General features: G+C 44.1%; 1 protein-coding gene across 3 annotated transcripts; it reads left to right on the plus strand.

The window, feature by feature from the left end:
* Window positions 1–1,328: 1,328 nt before the first annotated feature.
* On the plus strand, window positions 1,329–25,924 carry LOC139544093 (3-hydroxy-3-methylglutaryl-coenzyme A reductase-like). Of its 3 annotated transcripts, none has more exons than XM_071350850.1 (19): window positions 1,329–1,451; window positions 2,009–2,210; window positions 2,382–2,493; window positions 2,623–2,710; window positions 6,156–6,240; window positions 6,564–6,776; window positions 7,064–7,183; window positions 7,318–7,478; window positions 7,825–8,084; window positions 8,220–8,425; window positions 19,373–19,567; window positions 19,709–19,867; window positions 19,972–20,129; window positions 20,387–20,492; window positions 20,740–20,910; window positions 22,602–22,742; window positions 22,847–23,005; window positions 23,183–23,337; window positions 24,549–25,924. In XM_071350850.1, the coding sequence occupies exons 2-19, from the start codon at window positions 2,046–2,048 to the stop codon at window positions 24,601–24,603; spliced, it is 2,709 nt and encodes a 902-aa protein (XP_071206951.1). In that variant the 5' UTR covers window positions 1,329–1,451; window positions 2,009–2,045; the 3' UTR covers window positions 24,604–25,924. The 3 variants fall into 3 exon arrangements, with proteins under 3 accessions (XP_071206951.1, XP_071206950.1, XP_071206952.1); XM_071350849.1 differs by having other exon boundaries at window positions 1,341–1,474; XM_071350851.1 differs by having other exon boundaries at window positions 1,414–1,612.
* Window positions 25,925–26,288: the final 364 nt, after the last annotated feature.

A 26,288-nucleotide genomic window follows, 5' to 3' on the forward strand; every position in this document is an offset into this window, starting at 1 on the left:
CTTAAGTACAGTGGTGAAAAAAGTACTAAATTGTCATACTTGAGTAAAAGTACAAAGTAAAAGTAAATTATATACATCAAATTCCTTATATTTAGCAAACCAGAAGGCAATTTCCTTTTTTTGACAGCTAGGGGCAACTCCAACACTCAGAAATAATTCCCAAAGGAAGCATTTATGTTTAATGAGTCCACCAGATCAGAGGCAGTAGGGATGACAAGTGACGTTCTCTTGATAAGTGTGTGAATTGGACCTTTTTCCTGTACTGCTAATCATTCAAATTGTAACTAGTACTTTTGGGTGTCAGGGAAAATGTATGGAGTAAAAAGTACATCGTTTTCTTTGGGAATATAGTGAAGTAAAAATAGTCAAAATATCAATTGTAAAGTACAGATACACCAAAAAACTACTAAAGTAGTACTTAAGTACTTTACACCTCTGGCCGGTTGTGATACAGCCTCGAATTTAACCGAGGTCTGTAGTGACGCCTCCAGCACTGAGATGCAGTGCCTTAGACCGCTGCGCCACTCGGGAGTCCTACATGGCTCAGACCAGTGCCAGTGGTGCTCTAGCCAGGAAACAAAGGGATCCATTCCCATTGCAAGAGACGAACATAACTTCATGATGGACATAACTTCAATTTCTTTGACTAATAACAATAATTTGAGCTGTATAATGGAAACAATGGTCCCAAAACTGCTAATTTCAATTTAAATCAAGCACACCTAAAAATATTTTCAGGTGTCCTATATCTGATAATAAGAGCAAATAGAGCTCCAACAGGGATCAAGTGGTGTAACATAAAGACAGACTGGAGTAATGTTTGCAAAACTTCTCACTTCAGGGCCTTTGTCTGTGTCACAGGCTTTAAAAAACAATGATATGAGTTTGATATGAGTTTGTAAAACATTAGGTGGATACTCTGCTCAACATGAGAAATGTTGATTCAAAGGTACAAAGCAATTAATATATACAGTGTATTCGGAAAGTATTACCCTTCCCTTTTCCACATTTTGTTACGTTACAGCTTTATTGTAAAATGTATTAAATACATTTTCCCTCATCGATCTACACACAATACGCCATAATGACAAACCGAAAACAGGTTTATAAAACCTTTTAAATAAAAAACATAAATACCTTATTTACATAAGTCTTCAGACCTATGCTGCGTTCATGTCCTAGTCGGAACTAGGACATTTCCGACTTGCTAACAGTTTGTGTTTATATACGTGCCGCGTTCATGGATTCAGCAAGTCGGACATTTCCTTGTTCCGACAATATGTGAAGGCGGCACTACTCTGAGCTAAGGCCTACGTTTTAACCACGCCCACCATTTGACGCAGTAACCAGACGATTTCCTCATTCGCCATTTTTTGTGAGCGGATTACATCAGACCACAAGCCGTGTGCCTGTGGATGGGTCAATTGAACATACACGACTCTTAAATGAAGGTACTTCTTTTTTGCTCTTACATGTAAGCGATTAAGTTAAAATTACTTTAATGTTGTGAGTGGTTGATCTTATAATAGCGTGGCATAAAATGACCTTGATTTCGAGACATTCGCAGTCACACTGGACTTAGGCTGGGAGTGACAGCTAGTAAGTTAGCAAGGTAACGATACTGCTGCTAACTACTACTAGTTAACTTACCATGCTGTCAGATACGCAAGTTAATGAACGATGTAGTGAGATATGTCAGCTACGTAATGGTGGTCATAGCTGGTTAGCTAGACGTTTGCTATTTGTATTGTTTACTAGTTACTGTAGCTGACGTTATCTCCTTTGCTAGCTAGCTATGTTGTTGGTCTTGCCTAGTCATAACTCATAAAGCTAAGGTTAGGCAAGCGGTGGGTGTGTTCTTTCTGTCAGTCTTGTTTTGAAACATGTTAATTAACAGGGTTAGGGGGTTCGTTTTTTAAAGGTAAGTCACTCAGTGACCAAGAACTGTGTGTGTGTGTGTGTTTGTGAGAGAGAGTGACCATGTTACTTTTTCGCCGTGCTTCTCCAGTGACTCCAGCCAGGTGTTAACCCGGTGTGTATCCACCATGTTGAATGGGGTGTTCAGGCTGCATGGCCTGATGGTGGCGTCTCACCCCTGGGAGGTGATTGTGGGCACCATTGCCCTGACCGTCTGTCTCATGTCCATGAACAACCTGGCCACTAGCGACCAGATCTGCAGCTGGAGCAATGGCTGTCCCAAACTACAGGAGGTGAGCTGGCCTGGCACACAATAGAAAGTGGACCCTCTGGGACAATTATTATGTTTTATTCTATTCTACCAAGATTAGTGTTGCATCTTAAAGCTGCTGTGACACCACCACAGCAAAGACATCAGTCATGTTTGGAAAGAATATTAAATGAAATGCTTTCTCCTTCTACAGAGAATCCTAAACAGTGATGTAATCATTCTAACGGTGACACGCTGCATGGCCATCGTGTACATCTACTTTCAGTTCCAGAACCTTCGCCAGCTGGGCTCCAAGTACATCCTTGGTAAGTCTCATTTCACAAGAACTGTAACGATACAAACATCTATTGTCTTGTGTACATGTAACTAACACCCACCTGTGGATGTATGTTATGATTGTTAATATGTTATGGTCTGTTCTGTGTTGCCTCTAGGTATAGCGGGTCTCTTCACAGTATTCTCCAGCTTTGTCTTCAGCACCGTGGTCATTCACTTCCTGGGGAAAGAGTTGACAGGCCTAAAGTAAGCATCCTCTTACTTGACTCGCCTAACTATGTTTGAGAATAACTTTTCCAGATGTGAGATGCGAAACACTTCACAATATGCTGGCCTATTTTATTTTGTTATATTACATAATGTTTTTTACTATAAAATAGTGATGCACCAATAAGATACATTTTTGGCTGATACCGATTTCTGATATTTTCCTCTGCAAAAAAAAAACTATACCCGATATTTAACATTTTGGTGGCCTTTTAAGCATTCTAGTACAGTTAAATACTTAACACACACACATGGACACAGCGGTCTAAGGCACGGAAACTCGGTGCAAGAGGTGTCACTACAGTCCTTGGTTTGAATCAAGGCTGTTTCACATCCGGCCGTGATTGGGAGTCCCATAGGGCGGTGCACAATTGACCCAGCGTCGCCAGGGTAGGCCATCATTATAAATAAATAAAAATTCTTAACTGACTTGTCTAGTTAAGTAAAGGTTACACACACACCACACTGACCAAAAAAGTATTTTGTTTGCATTTACGTATGTTCCCATTTATTAGTAAAACATAATCAAAACCTATTTCTTTCACTTGCTGTGCTGTTTCGTTGTTCAGTCGTTTCGTCGTTTCATTCTCAACCTGGATTTCTATTGAACGCCGTTTGGGTCTTTGCTTGTCAAAAAAGAAAACAATGACCAGTAGATAACATTATTTGACGTGTCAAATAAGCTTGTTGACCAATCAGGACCTGAATATGACTGCACGTTACATAATCATTTAACGAGTTAATACATTTTTTACATAGTTATTACACATTGATTACACTATCACTTGTATTTCATGTCACAACGATTAATCGATACGTATGCTATGATGCTGGTAAAGTTGTCTCACGCACCTACAGTGCTGGTCATGTGTGTGTGTATATATATTGTAACGACCCTGGGTTTATAAGCGTGGAAATCGACTCTGCTGCTTGAGCATGCTTTTGCGGCACAGTCGATAGCGCGCCGGACCTCGGGCTAGAAGGTCAAGGGTTCGAGACTTGCTCTCTGCTGTTTCATTACACTGGTGTCAGAAGTGATCGGACCTTGCATCCACGACAGTGCGTGTGCCTGGCCGGTGAGCGCGTTCCTGTAAGACGTAGAGTCGCAAGCTAGCGCGAGGACACGCTCTTTGAAAGGAGGGAGTAGTGTAACGACCCTGGGTTTATAAGCGCGGAAATCGGCTCTGCCGCTTGAGCATGCTTTTGCGGCACAGTCGATAGCACGCCGGACCTCGGGCTAGAAGGTCGAGGGTTCGAGACCTGCTGTTTCATTACAATATATATAAAGCTAGCTAGCTAGCTCATGGATGCAGGTGTATAGCTAGGTGTCATCATTTTAAAATAACTCTAATTTATAAGACAGTTTTTATTTGATTAATGGTGGTCGGACCCATCTATGTGAAGCTAGCCACAATAAGGATTAGCCACAATAGTGGACTGTGGTTAGCGTTCAAAATAAATGTATTGCATAATTCTGCTATTTGTATTCATTTGCATTACTGTCAATGACACTTTATTTTGAAGGCAAACCGCAAATTCCTCTATTGTGCCTAATCCTTATTGTGGCTACCTTCACAACACAACCAATTCCGGTCGAGCCTCACTAGCCAGATGAAGTTACCTGGATGCTTATAACGTTAGCTTTGGGCAACAGGGTTAATTCGCTGGCTAGCCATTTATTTTCATGAACTGAAGTTCAATTTCAATAGGCGAACAAGTGGCAACCTAGCTAATACTTACACGGATTCCTAAATCATTGCTGAGAATAATGAAAATGAGTGCAGTTTCTACTGGTCATTGTTTTCAGGCTGGTTGTATTGGTGCTAGCTAGGTACCAAGCTAAAGCTAGCTACCCCAGAAGTTGCGTTCGAACAAATTATACTTTATTACCAACGCGCTATTGTAAACACATCATTCGTGGCCGGTGTTTGCTTGTTTGCAGACTTCTTTGTACAGCTTTGACAGTGCGGCGAAAGCCAACATCACGGGCAATCTTTTTCATTATATAGGCTTTAATGGATTTCGCCTTTTGAGTTATCGCGCTGAAAATGTCCTACTCTTTCAAATGACTGCTTGATCCACACAGCAGACTTTGTGTGCTAGGTTATGAATGCTGTGTTGCACGTGTAGCGCAACACTTTACGTGGCGTCATTACGGCATGTACCTACGTTATACAGGTATACACGTCAGCTTTGACATCGGTTTTGCACATCGGCGTTAAACTAGACATGGGCCGATACCGATGTTTGCATTTTTAGCTAATATCGTCCGATTCCGATATGTTCAGCAATTTTTATATCGTGCATCCCTACTATAAACAAGGCTATTCCATAGGCTTCTACAAGCATGCTCCACTGCTGAGGTTACTACCTTTTTGGAGATTGTTTTACAATATATAATATAACCAGTTGATTTTAAGGTTTCAGTAAATTGATCTTAAATGGCACTTGTTTTTATTGATATTTTTGGGCAATTGGGATTTATTTGTACTAGTTATTATAAATGAGCCATTATTGCGCACTGTTGGCATATACACTAAACAAAAATATAAATGCAACATGTAAAGTGTTGGCTCCATGTTTCATGAGCTGAAATAAAAGATCCCAGGAAGGTGTATTTCTCTCAAATGTTGTTCACAAATTAGTTTACTTCCCTGTTAGTGAGCATTTCTCCTTTGCCAAGATAAGACAGCCACCTGACAGGTGTGGCATATCAAGAAGCTGATTAAAATGGCATGATCATTACTTAGGTGCACCTCGTGCTGGGGACAATAAAAGTCCACTCTAAAATGTGCAGTTTTGTGACACAAAACACAATGCCACAGATGTCTCAAGTTTTGATAGAGCATGCAATTGACATGCTGACTGCAGGAATGTCCAGCAGTCAGCATATTAATGTCTCTACCATAAACTGCCTCCAACATCATTTTAGCAAATTTGGTGGCGGTGGGGTTATGGTATGGGCAGGCATACGCTACGGATAACGAACACACTTGCATTTTATCGATCTCAGTTTGAATGCCAAAAATAACATGACGAGATCCTGATGCCCATTTTGAGGCCATTTTTTGTAAAGGTATGTGACCAACCGATGCATATCTTTATTCCCAGTCATGTGTAATCCATAGATTAGGGCCTAATTAAATTTACTGATTTCCTCATGAACTAACTCAGTAAAATCAATTAAATTGTTGCATGTTGCGTTTATATTTTTGTTCAGTATAGATACATGCGCGCACATTTTTTCACAGTGCGGGCATTGTTCTAAAAATACCAGATTTTTTTGTTTTTTTTGAGTACTCTGAAAAGAAGTAAAGTGAGTACTCGAACAGTCAAATGTGAAATCCCTATCCCAGTCCTTACACTTGTCTTACATGTTATCCAGAACCTCTTTATGAAACGTAACTGTGTTTTCTCTCCTCAGTGAAGCTCTGCCATTCTTCCTGCTCCTCATTGACCTGTCCAAGGCCTGTACCCTGGCCAAGTTTGCCCTTAGCTCCAACTCACAGGTAAGCAACCTCTCTCAGTGCCTTCCACAGAGTACATAAAACACTAATATATGTATGTCTATGGTGCCCAGACTGCCCACACATCTCTGGGAAGCCAAGAAAGAATATTGGGACGCAACTGTTGTCTCAAGAAACAGTGGCTGGCTACTGGCATTTTTGGAGTAACTCACTATTATCATAGCTTTGCTGATGTGAGACTTCTGAACTAACTTTTATACCGGAGCTGCACTCTTGACCAGCGGAACAGAGATTCTTTAAATTAATGGGATTTAGTGGTTTATGTAAAGGGAAATCCTAACCTATATGTGTGTTTTTCTATATAGGAGGAGGTGAGAGAGAACATCTCTCAGGGCATGGCTATCCTGGGTCCTACCTTCACCCTGGATGCCTTGGTGGAGTGTCTGGTCATTGGAGTGGGCACCATGTCAGGTGTGCGTCAGCTGGAGATGATGTGTTGTTTCGGCTGCATGTCTGTCCTGGCCAACTACTTTGTTTTCATGACCTTCTTCCCTGCCTGCGTTTCCCTGGTCCTCGAGGTAAGGATGGGCACAGGAATAAAGATTCTGAGGTGTGTGTCTGAAATTGTGTCTGTCTGCGTTTGAGCTTGTGTGTGTCTGTCTGTTCTCTCTGGTCTTTAAGATAAGAGTCGGCATGTGAAGGGAGGGTTTTCAGACGTGTGTGTGTGTAACATCTCCTCACCTCTTTCTCCCTGTGTGTGTGTGTGTGTGTGTGTGTGTGTGTGTGTGTGTGTGTGTGTGTGTGTGTGTGTGTGTGTGTGTGTGTGTGTGTGTGTGTGTGTGTGTGTGTGTGTGTGTGTGTGTAGCTGTCCAGGGAGAGCCGCGAGGGCCGTCCCGTCTGGCAGCTGAGTCACTTTGCCCGTGTTATGGCTGAAGAGGAGGACAACAAACCAAACCCTGTTACACAGAGGGTTAAAATAATCATGGTAAAAATTGACCAACCTTAGCACTACCCTGAACCCTTAGTTAACAACCGTAACCCAGATAGTCAAGGTCATATGGAGAAAGAACAGCATAAAGAATATGTGCATAAAGAATGTGGTCTCTTCTCTTCCTGTAGTCTCTAGGTCTGGTTCTGGTCCATGCCCACAGTCGTCTTGTGTCAGAGCAGCCAGGTCAGAACCGGACAGTGGAGGGCGCCAGCAGTAGTCTAGCTCTCGATGGGCCAACAGTCCAGAGGATGGACCAAGACTACACTCTCTGGCCGATACCGCTCACCAGGTAAGTCATTATATCACCTCTCCCACCTCTGGGTGGTGGACTGGACTATTTCTAGAACATTCTCCCTCTGCCCTTTTGTTCTTGGTGACTCGGACTCAACTGGGGCGGCAGGTAGCCTAGTGGTTAGAGCGTTGGGCCAGTAACCGAAAGGTTGCTAGATCCAATCCCCGAGCTGACAAGTTAAAAATCTGTCATTCTACCCCTGAACAAGGCAGTTAACCCACTAGGCCGTCATTGAAAATAAGAATTTGTTCTTAACTGACTTGCCTAGTTAAATAAATAAAAAAGAAACAATCTGTGAAAGCAAAATCTTGTAAAGTTTTTCAGCTCTCTTTTCTCTCGTTAGTATGGAGCTGGAGCAGGTGATAACCCTGGGTCTGGCTCTGCTGCTGGCTGTGAAGTATGTCTTCTTTGAGCCGGCTGAGACAGAGTTGTCCCTAAAGAGCTCCATCTCCACCTCTATCTCCGCCCCTGCACTGAGCCATAAGGGGGCTGAGGACTGCTGCAGGAGGGATCCTGCACCTGCTAAAACATCCCCGACAACCAACAGCACCCCAAACCCTTTAGCTAAAACTGATTCTAACATAGCGGCCAAAGAGGAAAGAGGTAAGCTGAGCCAAGGTTATTGTGCTTGATTTGTTTTGAGACTCCTCTGTTTATAAGTCTGTTGGTCTTATTGTTATCTCTCCCCTCCACTTTCTTTCTCTCTCTCTCTCTCACTCACTCTCTTTCTCTCTGTAGTTGAGGTGATTCAACCCCTGGTGGCCTCAATGGTGCAGAACGGTCCCTTCTCTCTGAATGGACCTCTCCCTCAGAGTTTAGGGGACAGTGTGTCCCCCACACCTCCTTTCTTTACCCCAACTCCAGACACAACTACGTCTCTCCCCAACCCCCCCTCCCAGCCCCGCTCCCTGGACCAGTGTCTGTCCATCCTCAGAAACCCTGAGGTGAGCTTCCCCTTTACACAACTGCGCTCTGGATCCAGCACCATACTATGTTAAACACAACTGTATTAAAGCACAGAACAACCACTCAACACTTAGAAATATTACCATTCTTTGCTCACAATACTTAAACACGGTTCCTTTTCAGTCAGTCAACTTCGGTACAACATACTATGGGGAGTTGCACTATTGTGACTTTGGTTGAAGGATCTACAATCACGCCTGACAAGGCCAATAAAATCTGCACTTCGCTGGAAGCCTCTTCTTCCACCGGCGATAAGCGTGAGGCTCGGATTCATTCCTTCAATTATTCCGCTTTTCACGCTATTAAAGCAATTGGAACACGAGACTGTTTTGCATTGCGCAAACTGTCCATTATTGGTAGAGCTTGCTCACCCCCTGGACGTTGTGTGCTGAAGTTTGTATGGTTCTCATAAGTTTCCTAATCACAAACAATTAGTTATTCTTCGATTTGCCTGGTTATAGCAATAAGTAAGATGGCTAATGTGACCGAAACAACGAAGGCTAATAAGCCGGGTTCGCGACCATGCCCCAATGTCTGTGATGGTTGTCTTTTATGTCTCTGCTCGGTGCATGCCCTTGCTTTTTTTGTGTATGAGACTAGGGGACGGCTGACACTGTTCCACTACTAGTCCGCGGCGGAGGTTCTCTTGTCAATCGTGTAGGATTCTTTAGGGGTCTTGGTGTTGTTGATAGTGACTTCTTCTCCCGAGTGCCTGTACCTCGTCTGAGTTGCGGCGACATTTCGGGTCGTTGGTCAGGTCGAATGTGTCCTGGCTCCTGTGCACTCTGTCGCTGGTTACGTGAGGTTATTCAACGAGTGGGTGAACAAATTATGTGGGTATACCCCTGCTGCCTGTGTCTGCCTTGGTTAAGCACCGCTTGCCTCTCTTCCCAGAAGGATTTAGGTCCCGGTCGCTTGGTTATTCTGAACGGACCGTGCTGCAGTCAAAGAGGCTAGCTTAGACTAAAGAGCCTCCTGGCTAACGTCGTCTAGCATGCATAACTTCCGGTGAATGAAGCTTACTAGTGTCCCCCCAGCGCTTTGGCAACCCCATTCCTATTCTCAATTCCTGGAGTTGGAGGGAGTAGTGAGAGCGGGGGCTTGCATGCTACTCCTATGAGGAAGTAGCCGCCGAGCAGCTGCACCGCTCCACAAAAATGTCTGTGACGACAGTGCCCCTACGTTTTGTTACAGCAAATGGGGTATTACGTCAGCCATTGCCGGAGCCCTCTGTGCCCATAAGGGGGCCTGGCTTCATGCAGGTTATACAGAAGCACAATGTGTGTTGGAAGCTCGTCCATGTTTAATGCCCTCTGGTACCACGTGTTCCATGGTATTCACAGGGTTCAAGGGTTATATCAATCTCCTCAGAGTGGGAGTAGTAAATTGGGCGATTCACTCTCTGTCCACAACGGGTCACCCCTCCCCCATAGGTGGCTCATTACTGGGATTCATTGCTGATTCCTGCCTGTATCTCACTAGTCCCTAATGAGGTCTCTAGTGATAACGGTTATGGAACCTGTAGGCGATTGATGGTTGGTAGCGGAGTCGAGGGAACAAGCAGGGTTGGACACGACCATGCTATTATCCCACACACAGAAATGAGCTGTCTTTCTCCAGCTCAGCGCTTTTCATTCCTGGGAATAAGATTAGATTATGAATCGCCCGTCTGTTACCACAGAAGGGGTCCGTTTTTCAGAGCCATCTTTCCTATTCCCAGCTAGGTTACAAGGTGCTAAAAAGCTGGAGAGCCAGTACCTGTCGCCAGTAACCTCCATGATAATGTTTTTTCCCCTGGGTCTATTTTTAATACGTGTGGTCCAGTGCTGGGTGCCAGCCAGTTGTGCCAGCGTTCCAGTGCTGGGTGCCAGCCAGGCTCGTTGTGACGACAGTACTGTCAATCGGGCTACATCACTTATCGCTGGAGCCATGGGACCCATTGTGGGTCGGGCTTTAGGTAAACCTTTTTTTCAACTCCAAAGTTCCACAGTGTTCACGGATGTCAAAAGTGTTGTCTCCCGCATGTGAGTTTGATGAAAAGTGTCCCTCCTCCACATTCACACACACTGTTGTCAAGAGTGGTGGAAATGGATGAAGAACCAATCTCTCCCAGTCCACAAGGTGGTGTCCCGCCCCTTCAGATGGAAGGTCACTGGAGGCTCACTGTCTGCGCCAACCAATGGCGTGCATGCGCAGTGTCACCCTGGATCATTGAACAGTGACGTCAGGGTACAGGCTACAATTTGTTGTGCGTCCCCCACGCTTCTGCAGCGTCAACACGTCAACTGTTCCCGAGGCCTCCGCTCCTGTTTTGAGGGACGAAATATCCTCCGGTCTCCAGAAGCAGGCAACCCGAGTGGTTCCTCTGTCAAAGCTCCAGGAAGGCTGGAACTGGAGGATATGCGTTCCATTCTAGACCTACGTGACCTCAGCAAGCACCTCAGTCTACAAACTCAGAATGCTCACGATCCGCCAGCTATTACAGCCGATTGGCTGGTGGCAGCGGAGTAGAGAGGGCAAGCGGTATTAAAAAAAGCCTTGCTTCTGTCCCGTATTCAGTCTCTAGTTTAATAAGAAACCAGAAAAATGTGTATCTGACTCCATCTCAGCACATTCTGCTTCTGGGTCTCAAGCTAGACTCACTCACGCTTTTCTATCCCCACGGAGGGTGTCTGGGTTCTGCTTCTGCTTAGCCAAATTTTGTCTGGGTCACATGTGAGTTCCTATGCCTATTGGGATGATGGCTTCTGTGATGGAAGTCATTACCATGGGGCTATTGACGCGACCCTATCAGCGCTGAGTGCTAGCCACCCACCTGGACGTATCTCGCAGCCTAAGCCGGTGGCTTTGAGTGTCCGTGTCAGGCCTATGGGCCATGACCCAGTGGTGGGACCCTTTTCTATTGGCTCCCATGGGCTGATTTGTATCCCGCAAGGTGATCGGGAAAGACTCATCGGTGTGCGCTGTATGAAGGCAACTTGATTCGGGTGGGTATTGACACCGGTGCAGAGCCCACTGCATATAATTTACCCTGAGTGCCTCACGATGTACCTGGTGCTTCTCCCTGCTTTTGTCAGGCTGGCTTGTGGTGGTCAGAACCAACAATATGTCAGTGTGCATTAACAGAGGGGGAGAGACTGTCTCTCTCCCTCCTGACCTTTGCTCACTCCCTTTTGCTGGTGAGCAGTGTGAACATGCTCTCATTTTGGGTGACGCATGTCCCCGGTTGCCTCAACTCTGGCACAGAAATTTTATCCAGGTGGGACCCTGTCTCTCAGGAAGGGAGGCTACACCCCTGGGTGGTTTTCCAGGTATGGGCCATTTTTGTCAGGGCTGATGTTGATCTTTACGCATAGCAAGAAAATGCACAGTGGTCTATTTTTCTTGATGTGGGACCCGAGTGCCCCGTTGGCGCACCAATGGCCTCGGAACCCTCCTGTACGCATTTTCGCCAGTGGTTCTGATTCCGCCCACGTTGGAGAGGGTGCGCAGGGAGGGATTATCATTGATTCTTGTGGCTCCCCGTTGGCCCAGGCAATCTTGGTTTGCGGAGATCATTTGCCTTTCAGGCGGGGACCCGTGGAAACTCCCGTTGCGCAGGGACGGTGAATTCATCTCCCAGTGTTTGGTGGAAAGCCTACTGAACCAGGTTTTCCTCTAGGATTTTGTCTGTGCTTAGCTCCTTTTCCATTTCTAGGTGGTGGTGTATGCCTCATGATTAACGACTCATGGTGTAATCATAACAGCGTACAGGAACTCAAGTCCTTCTGCTCACCCGACCTAGAATTCCTTACCATCAAATGCCAACCAAATTATCTCCCAAGATATTTCTCGTCAGTTATCGCCACTAGAGGTCGACCGATTATGATTTTTCAATACCGATTATTGGAGTACCAAAAATGCCGATACCGATTTAATCGGCCGATTAAAAAAAATAAACAAAAAATTATTTGTAATAATGACAATTACAACAATACTGAATGAACACTTATTTTAACTTAATATAATACATAAATAAAATAAATAATGAAACATGTTCAATTTGGTTTAAATAATGCAAATACAAAGTGTTGGAGAAGAAAGTAAAAGTGCAATATGTACCATGTAAGAAAGCTAACGTTTAAGTTCCTTGCTCAGAACATGAGAACATATGAAAGCTGGTGGTTCCTTTTAACATGAGTTCAATATTACCAGGTAAGAAGTTTTAGGTTGTAGTTATTATAGGAATTCTAGAACTATTTCTCTCTATACGATTTGTATTTCATATACCTTTGACTATTGGATGTTCTTATAGGCACTTTAGTATTGCCAGTGTAACAGTATAGCTTCCGTCCCTCTCCTCGCTCCTACCTGGGCTCGAACCAGGAACACATCGACAACAGCCACCCTCGAAGCAGCGTTACCCATGCAGAGCAAGTGGAACAACTACTCCAAGTCTCAGAGCGAGTGACGTTTGAAACGCTATTAGCATGCACCCCGCTAACTAGCTAGCCATTTCACATCGGTTACACCAGCCTAAAGCCGGGAGTTGATAGGCTTGAAGTCATAAACAGCGCAATAGCTGCTGGAAAACGCACGAAAGTGCTGTCTGAATGAATGCTTATGAGCCTGCTGCTGCCTACCATCGCTCAGTCAGACTGCTCTATCAAATATCAAATCATAGACTTAATTATAACATAATAACACACAGAAAAACGATCATTTCGAAAACAAAACGTTTATTCTTTCAGTGAAATACAGAACCGTTCCGTATTTTATCTAACGGATGGCATCCCTAAGTCTAAATATTGCTGTTACATTGTACAACTTTCAATGTTATGTCATAATTATTTACAATTCTGGCAAATTAATTACGGCCTTTGTTAGGAATAAATGGACTTCACACAGTTCGCAATGAGCCAGGCGGCCCAAACTGCTGCATATACCCTGACGGCTTGCACGGAACGCAAGAGAAGTGACACAATTTCCCTAATTATAAGAAATTCATGTTAGCTGGCAATATTAACTAAATATGCAGGTTTAAAAATATATACTTGTGTATTGATTTTAAAGGAATGCATTGATGTTTATGGTTAGGTACATTGGTGCAACGACAGTGCTTTTTTCGCAAATGCGCTTGTTAAATCATCACCGTTTGTCGAAGTAGGCTGTGATTCAATGAGAAATTAACAGGCAGCGCATCGATTATATGCAATGCAGGACACACTAGATAAACTAGTAATATCATCAACCATGTGTAGTTAACTAGTGATTATGTTAAGATTTATTGTTTTTTATAAGTTTAATGCTAGCTAGCAACTTACCTTTGCTTCTTGCTGCCCTCGCGTAACAGGTAGTCAGCCTGCCACGCAGGCTCCTCGTGGAGTGCAATGTAAGGCAGGTGGTTAGAGCATTGGACTAGTAACCGGAAGATTGCAAAAACGAATCCCCGAGCTGACAAGGTAAAAATCTGTCGTTCTGCCCCTGAACAAGGCAGTTAACCCACCGTTCCTAGGCCGTCATTGAAATTAAGAATGTGTTCTTAACTGACTTGCCTCAACTGACAAGGCTGGGATGGGCTACAGGACAATAGGCAAGCAGCTTGGTGAGAAGGCAACAACTGTTGGCGCAATTATTAGAAAATGGAAGAAGTTCAAGATGACGGTCAATCACCCTCGGTCTGGGGCTCCATGCAAGATCTCACCTCATGGGGCATCAATGATCATGAGGAAGGTGCGGGATCAGCCCAGAACTACACGGCAGGACCTGGTCAATGACCTGAAGAGAGCTGGGACCACAGTCTCAAAGAAAACCATTAGTAACACACTACGCCGTCATGGATTATAATCCTGCAGCGCACGCAATGTCCCCCTGCTCAAGTCAGCGCATGTCCAGGCCCATCTGAAGTTTACCAATGACCATCTGGATGATCCAGAGGAGGAATGGGAGAAGGTCATGTGGTCTGATGAGACAAAAATAGAGCTTTTTGGTCTAAACTCCACTCGCCGTGTTTGGAGGAAGAAGAGGGATGAGTACAACCCCAAGAACACCATCCCAACCGTGAAGCATGGAGGTGGAAACATCATTCTTTGGGGATGCTTTTCTGCAAAGGGGACAGGACGACTGCACCGTATTGAGGGGAGGATGGATGGGGCCATGTATCGCGCGATCTTGGCCAACAACCTCCTTCCCTCAGTAAGAGCATTGAAGATGGGTCGTGGCTGGGTCTTCCAGCATGACAACGACCCGAAACACACAGCCAGGGCAACTAAGGAGTGGCTCCGTAAGAAGCATCTCAAGGTCCTGGAGTGGTCTAGCCAGTCTCCAGACCTGAATCCAATAGAAAATCTTTGGAGGGAGCTGAAAGTCCGTATTGCCCAGCGACAGCCCCGAAACCTGAAGGATCTGGAGAAGGTCTGTATGGAGGAGTGGGCCAAAATCCCTGCTGCAGTGTGTGCAAATCTGGTCAAGAACTACAGAAAACGTATGATCTCTGTAATTGCAAACAAAGGTTTCTGTACCAAATATTAAGTTCTGCTTTTCTGATGTATCAAATACTTATGTCATGCAATAAAATGGAAATGAATTACTTAAAAATCATACAATGTGATTATCTGGATTTTTGTTTTAGATTCCGTCTCTCACAGTTGAAGTGTACCTATGATAAAAAATTACAGACCTCTACATGCTTTGTAAGTAGGAAAACCTGCAAAATCGGGAGTGTATCAAATACTTGTTCTCCCCACTGTATATATATATTTTTACCTCTCTAGGGTATGTGGGACGGTAGCGTCTCACCTTGTCAACAGCCAGTGAAACTGCAGGGCGCCAAATTCAAAACAACAGAAATCCCATAATTAAAATTCCTCAAACATACATGTATTTTACACCATTTGATAGATACACTTGTTGTAAATCCAGCCACAGTGTCTGATTTCTAAAAGGCTTTATGACGAAAGCAAACCAAACGATTATATTAGATGAGTGCCTATTCACAGAAAAACACAGCCATTTTTCCAGCCAAAGAGAGGAGTCACAAAAAGCAGAAATATAGATAAAATTAATCATTAACCTTTGATGATCTTCATCAGATGACACTTATAGGACTTCATGTTACACAATACATCTATGTTTTGTTCGGTAAAGTTCATATTTATATCCAAAAATCTGAGTTTACATTGGCGCGTTATGTTCAGTAGTTCCAAAACATCCAGTGATTTTGCAGAGAGCCACATCAATTTACAGAAATACTCATAATAACCATTGATAAAAGATACAACTGTTATGCATGGAATTTTAGATCCACTTCTCCTTAATGCAACCGCTGTGTCAGATTTCAAAAAAACTTTACGGAAAAAGCAAACCATGCAATAATCTGAGTACGGCGCTCAGTCGACAAATCAAGCCAAACAGATATCCGCCATGTTGGAGTCAACAGAAGTCAGAAATACCATTATAAATATTCACTTACCTTTTGATGATCTTCATCAGAAGGCACTCCCAGGAATCCCAGTTCCACAATAAATGTTTAATAGCTCCTATTAATAGCTCCTTTTTGTTAGCGCGTTTAGCCCAGTATTCCAAATTCATGAGGCGTGAGCACTAGGTCCAGGCGAAAAGTCAAAAAGTTCCGTTACAGTCCGTAGAAACATGTCAAACGAAGTATAGAATCAATCTTTTCAATCTTCAATAATGTTCCAACTGGAGAATTCCTTTGTCTTCAGAAATGCAATGGAACTCAAGCTAACTCTCAGATGAATGCGCATGGTCAGCTCGTGGCACTCTGGGAGAGACCTTACTCAATCCCCTCTCATTAAAGACTGTTGACATCTAGTGTAAGCCTTAGGAAGTGCAACATGACCCCATTTCCACTGTATCTTGGATAAGCAAAGAGTTGAATACCTACAAACCTCAGATTTCCCACTTCCTGGTTGGATTTTTCTCAGGTTTTTGCCTGCCATATGCGTTCTGTTATACTCACAGACATCATTCAAACAGTTTTATAAACTTCAGAGTGTTTTCTATCCAAATCTACTAATAACATGCATATCCTAGCATCTGGGCCTGAGTAGCAGGCAGTTTATTCTGGGCACGCTTTTCATCCGGACGTGAAAATACTGCCCCCTACCCCAAAGAAGTTAAATCGGCAAATCGGTGTCCAAAAATACCGATTGTTATGAAAACTTTAAATCGGCCCTAATTAATCGGTCGACCTCTAATCGCCACAGCGGTGTACATTCCCCTTCAAGCAGACACCAAGACGGCCCTCAAGGAACTTCACTGGACTCCATGTAAACTGGAAACCATATATCCTGAGGCTGCATTTATTGTAGCTGGGGATTTTAACAAAGCAAATTTGAGAACAAGGCTACATAAATTCTATCGGCATATTGATTGCGCAGTTGTAATACACTCGATCACTGCTACTCTAACTTCGGCGATGCATACAAAGCCCTCCACCGCCCTCCCTTCGGCAAATCCGACCACGATGCCATCTTGCTCCTACCGTCTTATAGGCAGAAACTCAAACAGGATGTACCAGTGACTAGAACCATTCAACGCTGGTCTGACCAATCGGAATCCACTCTTCAAGATTGTTTTGATTAAGCGGACTGGGATATGTTCCGGTCAGCCTCAGATAACAACATTGATCTATACGCTGACTCAGTGAGTGAGTTTATAAAGAAGTGCATTGAAGATGATGTACCCACTGTGACTATTAAAACCTACCCTAACCAGAAACCGTGGATGGATGGCGGCATTTGCGCAAAACATAAAGTGCGAACCACCGCATTTAACCATGGAAAGAGGTCTGGGAATATGGCTGAATATAAACAGTGTAGTTATTCCCTCCACAAGGCAATCAAACAAGCGAAATGCCGGTACAGTGACAAAGTGGAGTCGCAATTCAACGGCTCAGACACGAGACGTATGTGGTAGGGTCTACAGGAAATTACGGACTACAAAAAGAAAACCAGCTACGTCACGGACACCGACGTCACGTTTCCAGACAAACTAAACATATTCTTTGCCCTCTTTGAGGATAATACAGTGCCACTGTCGCGGCCCAATAACAAGGACTGCGCCTCTCCTTATTCGTGGCCGTCAGCAGCAAGGCTGCTAACCCAGACGGCATCCCTAGCCGCGTCCTCGGAGCATGCGCACACCCAGCTGGCTGATGTGTTTACGGACATATTCAATCGCTCCCTATCCCAGTCTGCTGTCCCAACATGCTTCAAGATGGCCACCATCCTGTACCCAAGAAGGCAAACATAACTGAACTAAATGACTACCGCCCTGTAGCACTCACTTCTGTCATCATGAAGGGCTTTGAGACACTAGTCAAGGATCATGTCACCTCCACCTTACCGGCCACCCTAGACCCACTTCAGTTTGCATACCGCCCCAGCTGGTCCACGATGCAATCGCCATCACACTGCACACTGCCCTATCCCATCTGGACAAGAGGTATACCTATGTAAGAATGTTGTTCATTGACTACAGCTCAGCATTCAACACCATAGTACCCTCCAAGCTCATCATTAAGCTTGAGGCCCTGGGTCTCAACCACACCCTGTGCAATTGGGTACTGGACTTTCTGACGGGCCGCCCCCAGGTGGTGAGGGTAGGAAACAACATCTCCACTTCGCTGACCCTCAGCACTGAGGCCCCATATGGGTGCGTGCTCAGCCCCCTCCTGTACTCTCTGTTCACCCATGACTGCGTGGCCATGTACGCCTCCAACTCAATCATCAAGTTTGCAGACGGCACCACAGTAGTGGGCTTGATTACCAACAACGACGAGAGGGTACTCGGAGTGTGATGTCAGGAAAAACAACCTCTCACTCAACGTCAACAAAACAAAGGAGATGATCGTGGACTTCAGGAAACAGCAGAGGGAGCACCCCCCTATCCACATCGCAGGGACAGCAGTGGAGAAGGTGGAAAGTTTTTAGTTCTTCGGTGTACACATCACAGACAAACTGAAATGGTCCACCCACACAGACAGTGTGGTGAAGAAGGTGCAACAGTGCCTATTCAACCTCAGGAGGCTGAAGAAATTTGGCTTGTCACCCAAAACCCTGACAAACTATTACAGATGCACAATCGAGAGCATCCTGTCAGGCTGTATCACAGCCTGGTACGGCAACTGCACCACCCTCAACCGCAAGGCTCTCCAGAGGGTGGTGTGGGGGCAAACTATCTGCCCTCCAGGACACCTACACCACCCGATATCACAGGAAGGCCAAAAAGATCATCAAGGACAACAACCACCCGAGCCACTGCCTGTTCACACCGCTACCATCCAGAAGGCGTGGCCAGTACAGGTGCATCAAAGCTGGGACCGAGAGACTGAAAAAACAGCTTCTATCTCAAGGCCATCAGACTGCTAAACAGCGATCACTAACTCTGAGAGACTGCTGCCTACATTGAGACCCAATCACTGGCCACTAATAAATTGATCACTAGTCACTTTAAACAATGTCACTTTAAATAATGGCACTTTAATAATGTTTAAATTTCTTACATTACTCATCATATGTGTCTACTGTATTTTATACAATCAATTGCACCTTGCTGCTCGGCCATCGCTCATCCATCCATATATTTATATGGACATTTTCTCATTCACTCCTTTAGATTTGTGTGTATTAGGTAGTAGTTGGGAAATTGTTAGATATTACTGCACTGTCGGAACTAGAAGCACAAGCATTTCGCTACACTCGCATTAACATCTGCTAACCATGTGTATGTGACCAATACAATTTTATTTGATTTTCTTGCACATTTTTACTCCTGAAATGACTTAGGCTTGCCATAACAAAGGGGTTGAAAACTTACTGATTCAAGACATTTCAGCTTTTCTCAATTGAATACTTTCTGAAGGCACTGGATGTGTTAATATTGATATGTATTTATGGCTCTCTGCCTATGCTTCTTTCCAGTTGGGCGCTCGTTTTCTTAGCAATGCCGAGGTGATGGAGCTGGTGACATCACGGAACATCCTGACCTATAAGCTGGAGGCTGTCATGGAAACACCAGAGAGGGGCGTGGTCATCCGGAGAGAGATGCTATCATCCAAACTACCATCACCCTCTGCCTTGGCCTGTCTTCCTTACAAGGACTATGACTACACTAAGGTAGCCTACTCATAGGGACTACAACTGCCACTAATCCAGTTTACTGAAACAGACAGTTGATGTAAGCTTGGTCTGAAATCAACCCAGTAAGATCTAGTGTTGTACTGCCCTCACCCATCCCATGTTTTCCTGTCTTATCAGGTGATGGGCACCTGCTGTGAGAACGTCATTGGCTACATGCCCGTGCCAGTGGGCGTTGCTGGCCCTCTCCTATTGGATGGGAAGCAGTTCCATGTTCCCATGGCAACAACGGAAGGCTGCCTTGTGGCCAGCACAAACAGAGGATGCCGGGCCGTCGCTGTGAGTGTAAAGTATACGTCTATTGTAGTTTAACTCTCTGAGTGTAGAGTATATGTCTAGCGTAGGCTAACTCTGTCTCCTCTAACCTTCCTTTTTCTCTCCAGTTGAGTGGCGGTTGCAGCAGCAGGGTGCTAGCTGACGGTATGACGCGGGGTCCTGTTGTACGGCTGCCCTCAGCGTGCCGGGCTGTAGAGGTCAAGGCCTGGCTGGAGACCACAGAGGGTTTCAGGACCATCAAGGATGCCTTCGACCACACCAGCAGGTCAGGGTCAAGGGTTAAAGGTCACAGTCACCTCAGGGTCACACAGATCAATATATAGGTTGGGTCATGTTATAATGATCAGATTATCCAATCATACCTGGAACCTCACCTAATGTGGATTATAGAAAATAACTGACCCTAGGTCAGTGACTGGGGGCAACTTATAGCTACTCTAATCTCAATGATGTAGTTTAAATTGGCCGTCACATAGTATTGTTCTGTTGTACAGTAGTTGCATATTTGCCTCTGTCTGTTAGGTTTGCCCGTCTGGACAAGCTATTGGTAGGTCTAGCAGGGAGGAACCTCTACATCCGCTTCCAGTCCCACACTGGAGACGCCATGGGCATGAACATGCTCTCTAAGGTCAGACTATGCTCTCTGTGTGTGTGTGTGTGTGTGTGTGTGTGTGTGTGTGTGTGTGTGTGTGTGTGTGTGTGTGTGTGCCCATTCTAAAAGGTAATGCAGTGGAGCAGTAAGGGTGTCCATTTTAGAGAGGTTACATTCTTCAGAGGAATTACTTACTGGTGATGGAATGGACTTCACAGAATAACAAGAATGCTGTTTCTGGTGTCTAATAGCACATATTAACTGTCTCTGTGTGTGTCTGCAGGGTACAGAGCAGGCAGTGAGCAGGCTCCAACAGCAGTTCCCTGAGCTCCAGGTTCTAGCGGTGAGCGGAAACTATTGCACTGATAAGAAACCTTCAGCCATGAACTGGATCCTGGGTCGGGGAAAGTCTGCTGTGTGTGAGGTCACCGTCCCCGCCAGGGTGGTCCGAGAGGTATGTTACAGCTACAACAACCACACACACTCACAACCACACACACAGATACACGCACGCTCACACGGAGACGCATACTCAAATGGAGACACACACACGTGCTCAAATCTGTTGGTACCCCTCCACAAAAAATGAAGAATGCACAATTCTTTCAAATAACTTGAAACTGACAAAAGTAATTGGCATCCACCATTGTTTATTCCATATTTAATACAAATCAGACTTTGCTTTTGATTTTTTTATTCAACATAATATTGTAAATAATAAAATGGCATGGGCAAAAATTATGGGACCCGTAACCTAATATTTTGTTGCACAACCTTTAGAGGCAATTACTGCAAATGTTTTCTGTAGCTCTCAATGAGACTTCTGCACCTGTTAACAGGTAGTTTGGCCCACTCTTCCGGAGCAAACTGCTCCAGCTGTCTCAGGTTTGATGGGTGCCTTCTCCAGACTGCAGGTTTCAGCTCTTTCCATAGATGTTCGATAGGATTCAGATCAGGACTCATAGAAGGCCACTTCAGAAGAGTCCAATGTTTGGTTCTTATCCATTCTTGGGTGCTTTTAGCTCTGTGTTTTGGGTATTTATCCTGTTGGAGGACGCATGACCTGCGACAGCTTTCTGACACTGGGCAGTACGTGATAGTCTTGAGACTTCATTGTGACCTGCACAGATTGAAGGCCCCCTGTGCCAGGCACAGCAAAGCAGCCCCAAAACCTAACCGAGCCTCCTCCATGTTTCACTGTAGGTATGGTGTTCTTCTCTTTGAAAGCTTCATTTCATCATCTGTGAACATAGAGCTGATGTGACTTGCCAAATAGCTCCAGTTTTGACTCATCTCTCCAAAGGACATTCTCCCAAAAGTGGTCCTCCTGGGTCTTCTTCCATGGAGCCCACTTTCACTCAAAAAGCGACAGATGTTGCGATCAGAAACTGACGTACCTTCACCTTGGAGTTCAGCTTGTATCTCTCTGGCAGTTATCCTTGGTTCTTTACCATTCACGCGATCCTTCTGTTCAATCTGGTATCGATTTTCCTATTGCGGCCGTGCCCAGGCTACAGTTCCATGGACCTTAAACTTCTTAATAATATTTGCAACTGTTGTCACAGGAACATCAAGCTGATTGGAGATGGTCTTGTAGCCTTTACCTTTACCATGCTCGTCTATTATTTTCTTTCTGAACTCCTCAGACAAATCTCTGCTTTGCTTTCTCTGGTCCATGTTCAGTGACTACTTTTCTCCATTTAAATAGGCTGAATCACTGATTACGAGATTGGAGACGTGATACTAATTAGTTTGAAATATCACTATAATCTAATTTGTAATTTGTTATCTTTTCTAAGGGGTACCAATAAATGTGTCCGGGCATTTTAGAATATCTCTGTAAAATAAGCAATAATTCATCTCTTTTCACAGCTTCTTTGCTTTATTCTATGACATACCAAAGGCATGCAAGTATACATGATAAAATAGCTTTTAATTTCATCACTTTTCAGGAGGAATGAAGCATTATTTCAATGAGCTGTAAGGTACCAACATATTTGAGCACGTCTTTACGTTGAGACACAGGGTACATACACACTGAGACATACCGACTTGGAAGAACTGAACTGGTGGAAGCAAATATTTTAGACACTACAGTGATTTCCCCCTTCCTTTGTTTTGAGATGATGCTCTCTGTCTCTCCAGGTCCTAAAGACCAGTACTACTGCCCTAGTAGAGTTGAACATCAATAAGAATCTAGTGGGCTCAGCCATGGCTGGTAGTATAGGAGGCTTCAATGCTCACGCTGCTAACATCGTAGCTGCTATCTACATTGCCTGTGGACAGGTACTTAAAAAGAAAAGTCTGATCTTCTGAGATTCTGTCTTTCCTAAACCAATAAAAATATATTTTTCCTATATAATCTCCCTCCCTTCCCTCTCTCTCTCCAGGACCCAGCCCAGACAGTGGGCAGTAGTAACTGTATAACTCTGATGGAGCAAGTTGGTCCTGAAGGAGAGGACCTGTATATCAGCTGTACCATGCCCTCTATAGAACTGGGCACTGTAGGAGGGGGCACCAACCTGGCACCACAACAAGCCTGTCTACAGGTTGTGTGTGTGTGTGTGTGTGTGTGTGTGTGTGTGTGTGTGTGTGTGTGTGTGTGTGTGTGTGTGTGTGTGTGTGTGTGTGTGTGTGTGTGTGTGTGTGTGTGTGTGTGTGTGTGTGTGTGTGTGTGTACCCCTCCAATAAGGGTATGTATTAACCCGTATGCGTGTCCATTGTAGATGCTGGGTGTGCAGGGTGCCAGTCTAACTGGTCCAGGGGATAATGCCCGTCAGTTGGCCAGCGTGGTCTGTGCCACCGTCCTGGCAGGAGAACTGTCTCTGATGTCCGCTCTCGCCGCCGGACACCTCGTACAGAGTCACATGACCCACAACAGGTAAACTACACTACCCATAACCCCCTGACTCACAGTAGGTATACTACACTTAAAACCTCTTGGCGCACGGATCCCTTTACTGGTTTAATTGTCATCAACAACCGCTGAATTGCAGAGCGCCAAATTAAAAGAAAATTGCTAAAAATATTTATATTCATGAAATCACAAGTGCAATATAGCAAAACACAGCTTAGCTTGTTGTTAATCTACCTGTCGTGTCAGATTTTGAAAATATGCTTTACAGCGAAAGCAATCCAAGCGTTTGTGTGAGTTTATCGATTACTAGACAAAACATTACAAACACCTAGCAGCAATGTAGATTGGTCACAAAAGTCAGAAAAGCAATAAAATTAATCACTTACCTTTGATGATCTTCGGATGTTTGCACTCACGAGACTCCCCGTTACACAATAAATGTTCCTTTTGTTCGATAAAGATGATTTTTATATCCAAAAACCTCCAATTGGTTTGCGCGTTATGTTCAGTTAGCCACAGGCTCGTGCCGGTCTTGAAGGGCAGACGAAAATTCCAAATAGTATCCGTAAAGTTCGTAGAAACATGTCAAACGTTTTTATAATCAATCCTCAGGTTGTTTTTAGCATAAATAATCGATAATATTTCAACTGGAGGGTAAAGTAATTCAATACAAGACAGAAATAAAATGTCAAGCTACAACTTTCGCACGCAAGAACTAATCAAGGACACTGACGCGATTTGATAAATCTCGCTCATTTTTCAGAATAAAAGCTTGAAACTATGTCTAAAGACTGTTCACAACCTGTGGAAGCCATTGGAAACGGAATCTGGTTGATATCCCTTTTAAATGGAGGATAGGCAGGCAATGGAACAGGGACTTTTCAAAATAAGAGGCACTTCCGGGTTGGATTTCCTCAGGTTTTTGCCTGCAAAATCAGTTCTGTTATACTCAATTACAATATTTTGACAGTTTTGGAAACTTTAGAGTGTTTTCTATCCTAATCTGTCAATTATATGCATATAGGCATCTGGGCCTGAGAAATAGGCCGTTTACATTGGGAACGTTATTTTTCCAAACATAAAAATTCTGCCTCCTAGTGTCAAGAAGTTAACCGTCATGGCTCACAACTACACTCCAGAGACCTCTTCTAAAAGGGAGAATGCTACTCTGTTCACACTATTCCTGAAAAAGATTGGTGACTGCTTTACTTTCAATGTTTCTTTTTCCCTCTCAGATCTCAAGCCAATGTGCCACAAATGGCTCAATCCCACTCAGAGGAGGCTGCGTGACAGATACATTACAACCAATCACAATGAGCCTTCTAGTGATAGAGGACCTGCAGTGAATTCTGGGAGCTGGAGGATTTGCCCAGTGTGAGCATGCTCCTTTCATCTCAGAGCATCCAGCCTACAACAATACATCCTCCTACCCAGAAGATGGCTGATGTTTATTTATTACAACAGAAATAAAACTGCTAATGGAAAGGAGTGGTTTGGGCTGGACACTCCGGGAGAGAAGTACTTCTGTCTGCTGCTAACCTCAGAGATATCTGACTCGTCACTTGGTTAATACACAGTGCAGAATGGAACTCAAAGGACTCTGTTTATTCACTGTGTGTGCAGTGGGATTGTCTGAATGGGAAAAAAAAGAAATTTTATTTTATGATTTTGTATTTTTTGCAAATTCACAAATGTGCCATTGTCTTTAAAATGGCCACCGGAATCATGTGGACAGACTGACCAAGTTGAAATTAGAATTTCATTGGCAGAAGGATTTGGCCTTTAACGGCTGTGTGCACACAGCCACACAACCCCCTACATCATGGACAACAGGTTTGTTGTGATCAAATGCCCTGAAGCAATATATATATATATATATTTTTTTTAATGGGTACATTCTAGAGGCACACATTCAGTGTATGTGGAGGTGATCAGCTTCTTACAGTATCTGGAGAGGTGCCAGGGCAATATGATACTGTAATCTGTGCAGGATTGGGCAGAATGCAACCCAAATCTCCTGACTAAATATTTGGTTAAAACGTTGCTACGGGCGAGATGTTTTGCACTAAGTTGCCAAATAGTTGTTTGAGAGGCAAGCCTAGTATTGCCGTAGATCGTTTCGTTTCAAATTAAACCTGCCATACCTCCTGATTTTAATGTATTTTTTCATTTGATTAATTTGTTTTATCGATAATGTTGTTGGATAAAAATGTCAAACCAAGGTGCTAGCTATAATGTGAGTGTACAGTATGATTTAATGATTGAGTGTTCTTGGTCTGAGTATATATGCCTTACACTGCAGTGTTTTGAGGTACCTTTTAATTGGGAATGTGTAAGAAATGGTTTGACGGTCTTGGGCTTGATTCAATCCGTAGCACTGAAAAGCCACGGTATATTACAACTTGAAATTTGAGCTGACATATGCAGCGTTGAAACATTGCCTTTTAAATTTCAATTGCGCTATTAGTCTGCCTTTTAAATGGTGTCTAAACCACTACAGTTGAGGTTTGGGACTAAAGTTGCATTGCTTCAGCGAGTGTTTAGATGTATGTGGGAATACCGGATGAAACAAAGCCATACAAGTCGCCTTCAATAAACCGCTTTTAAGAGACTAACTTTATTTATTGGAAAAGGACAAGGTTATGTTTGCTATTTGTTGTAAAGCAGCTCACTAGTGGTCTATCGATTTGTTGGGATGCTTGGCCTTATGGCAGCATTTCCCAAACTCGGTCCTCGGGACCCCAAGGGGTGCATATTTTGTCCTAACACTACACAGCTGATTCAAATTCTCAAAGCTTGATTCGTTTATTTAAATCAGCTGTGTAGTACTAGGGCAAAAACAATGTGCACTCCTTGGGGTCCCTAGAACCGAGTTTGTGAAACCCTGCCTTAGGTTCATTCCAACAAGCCATATGTCAACTGGTTTTCTAGTCACATGTATTTTGTCACAACCTAAATACCATGACTCATTGGCT

This window comes from Salvelinus alpinus, chromosome 18 (genome assembly GCF_045679555.1).
Source record: "Salvelinus alpinus chromosome 18, SLU_Salpinus.1, whole genome shotgun sequence".
NCBI lineage: Eukaryota > Metazoa > Chordata > Actinopteri > Salmoniformes > Salmonidae > Salvelinus > Salvelinus alpinus.

What these genes read in the sequence shown, in the direction of transcription:
- LOC139544093 (XM_071350849.1), top strand. Translation starts at nt 1,446, where the DNA reads ATGAAGGTACTTCTTTTTTGCTCTTACAT. An exon ending in GCGTTTCCCTGGTCCTCGAG is followed by an intron (nt 6,777 to 7,063) that starts GTAAGGATGGGC and finishes GTGTGTGTGTAG; the next exon opens with CTGTCCAGGGAGAGCCGCGA. An exon ending in GAGGATGCCGGGCCGTCGCT is followed by an intron (nt 19,868 to 19,971) that starts GTGAGTGTAAAG and finishes TTTTCTCTCCAG; the next exon opens with TTGAGTGGCGGTTGCAGCAG.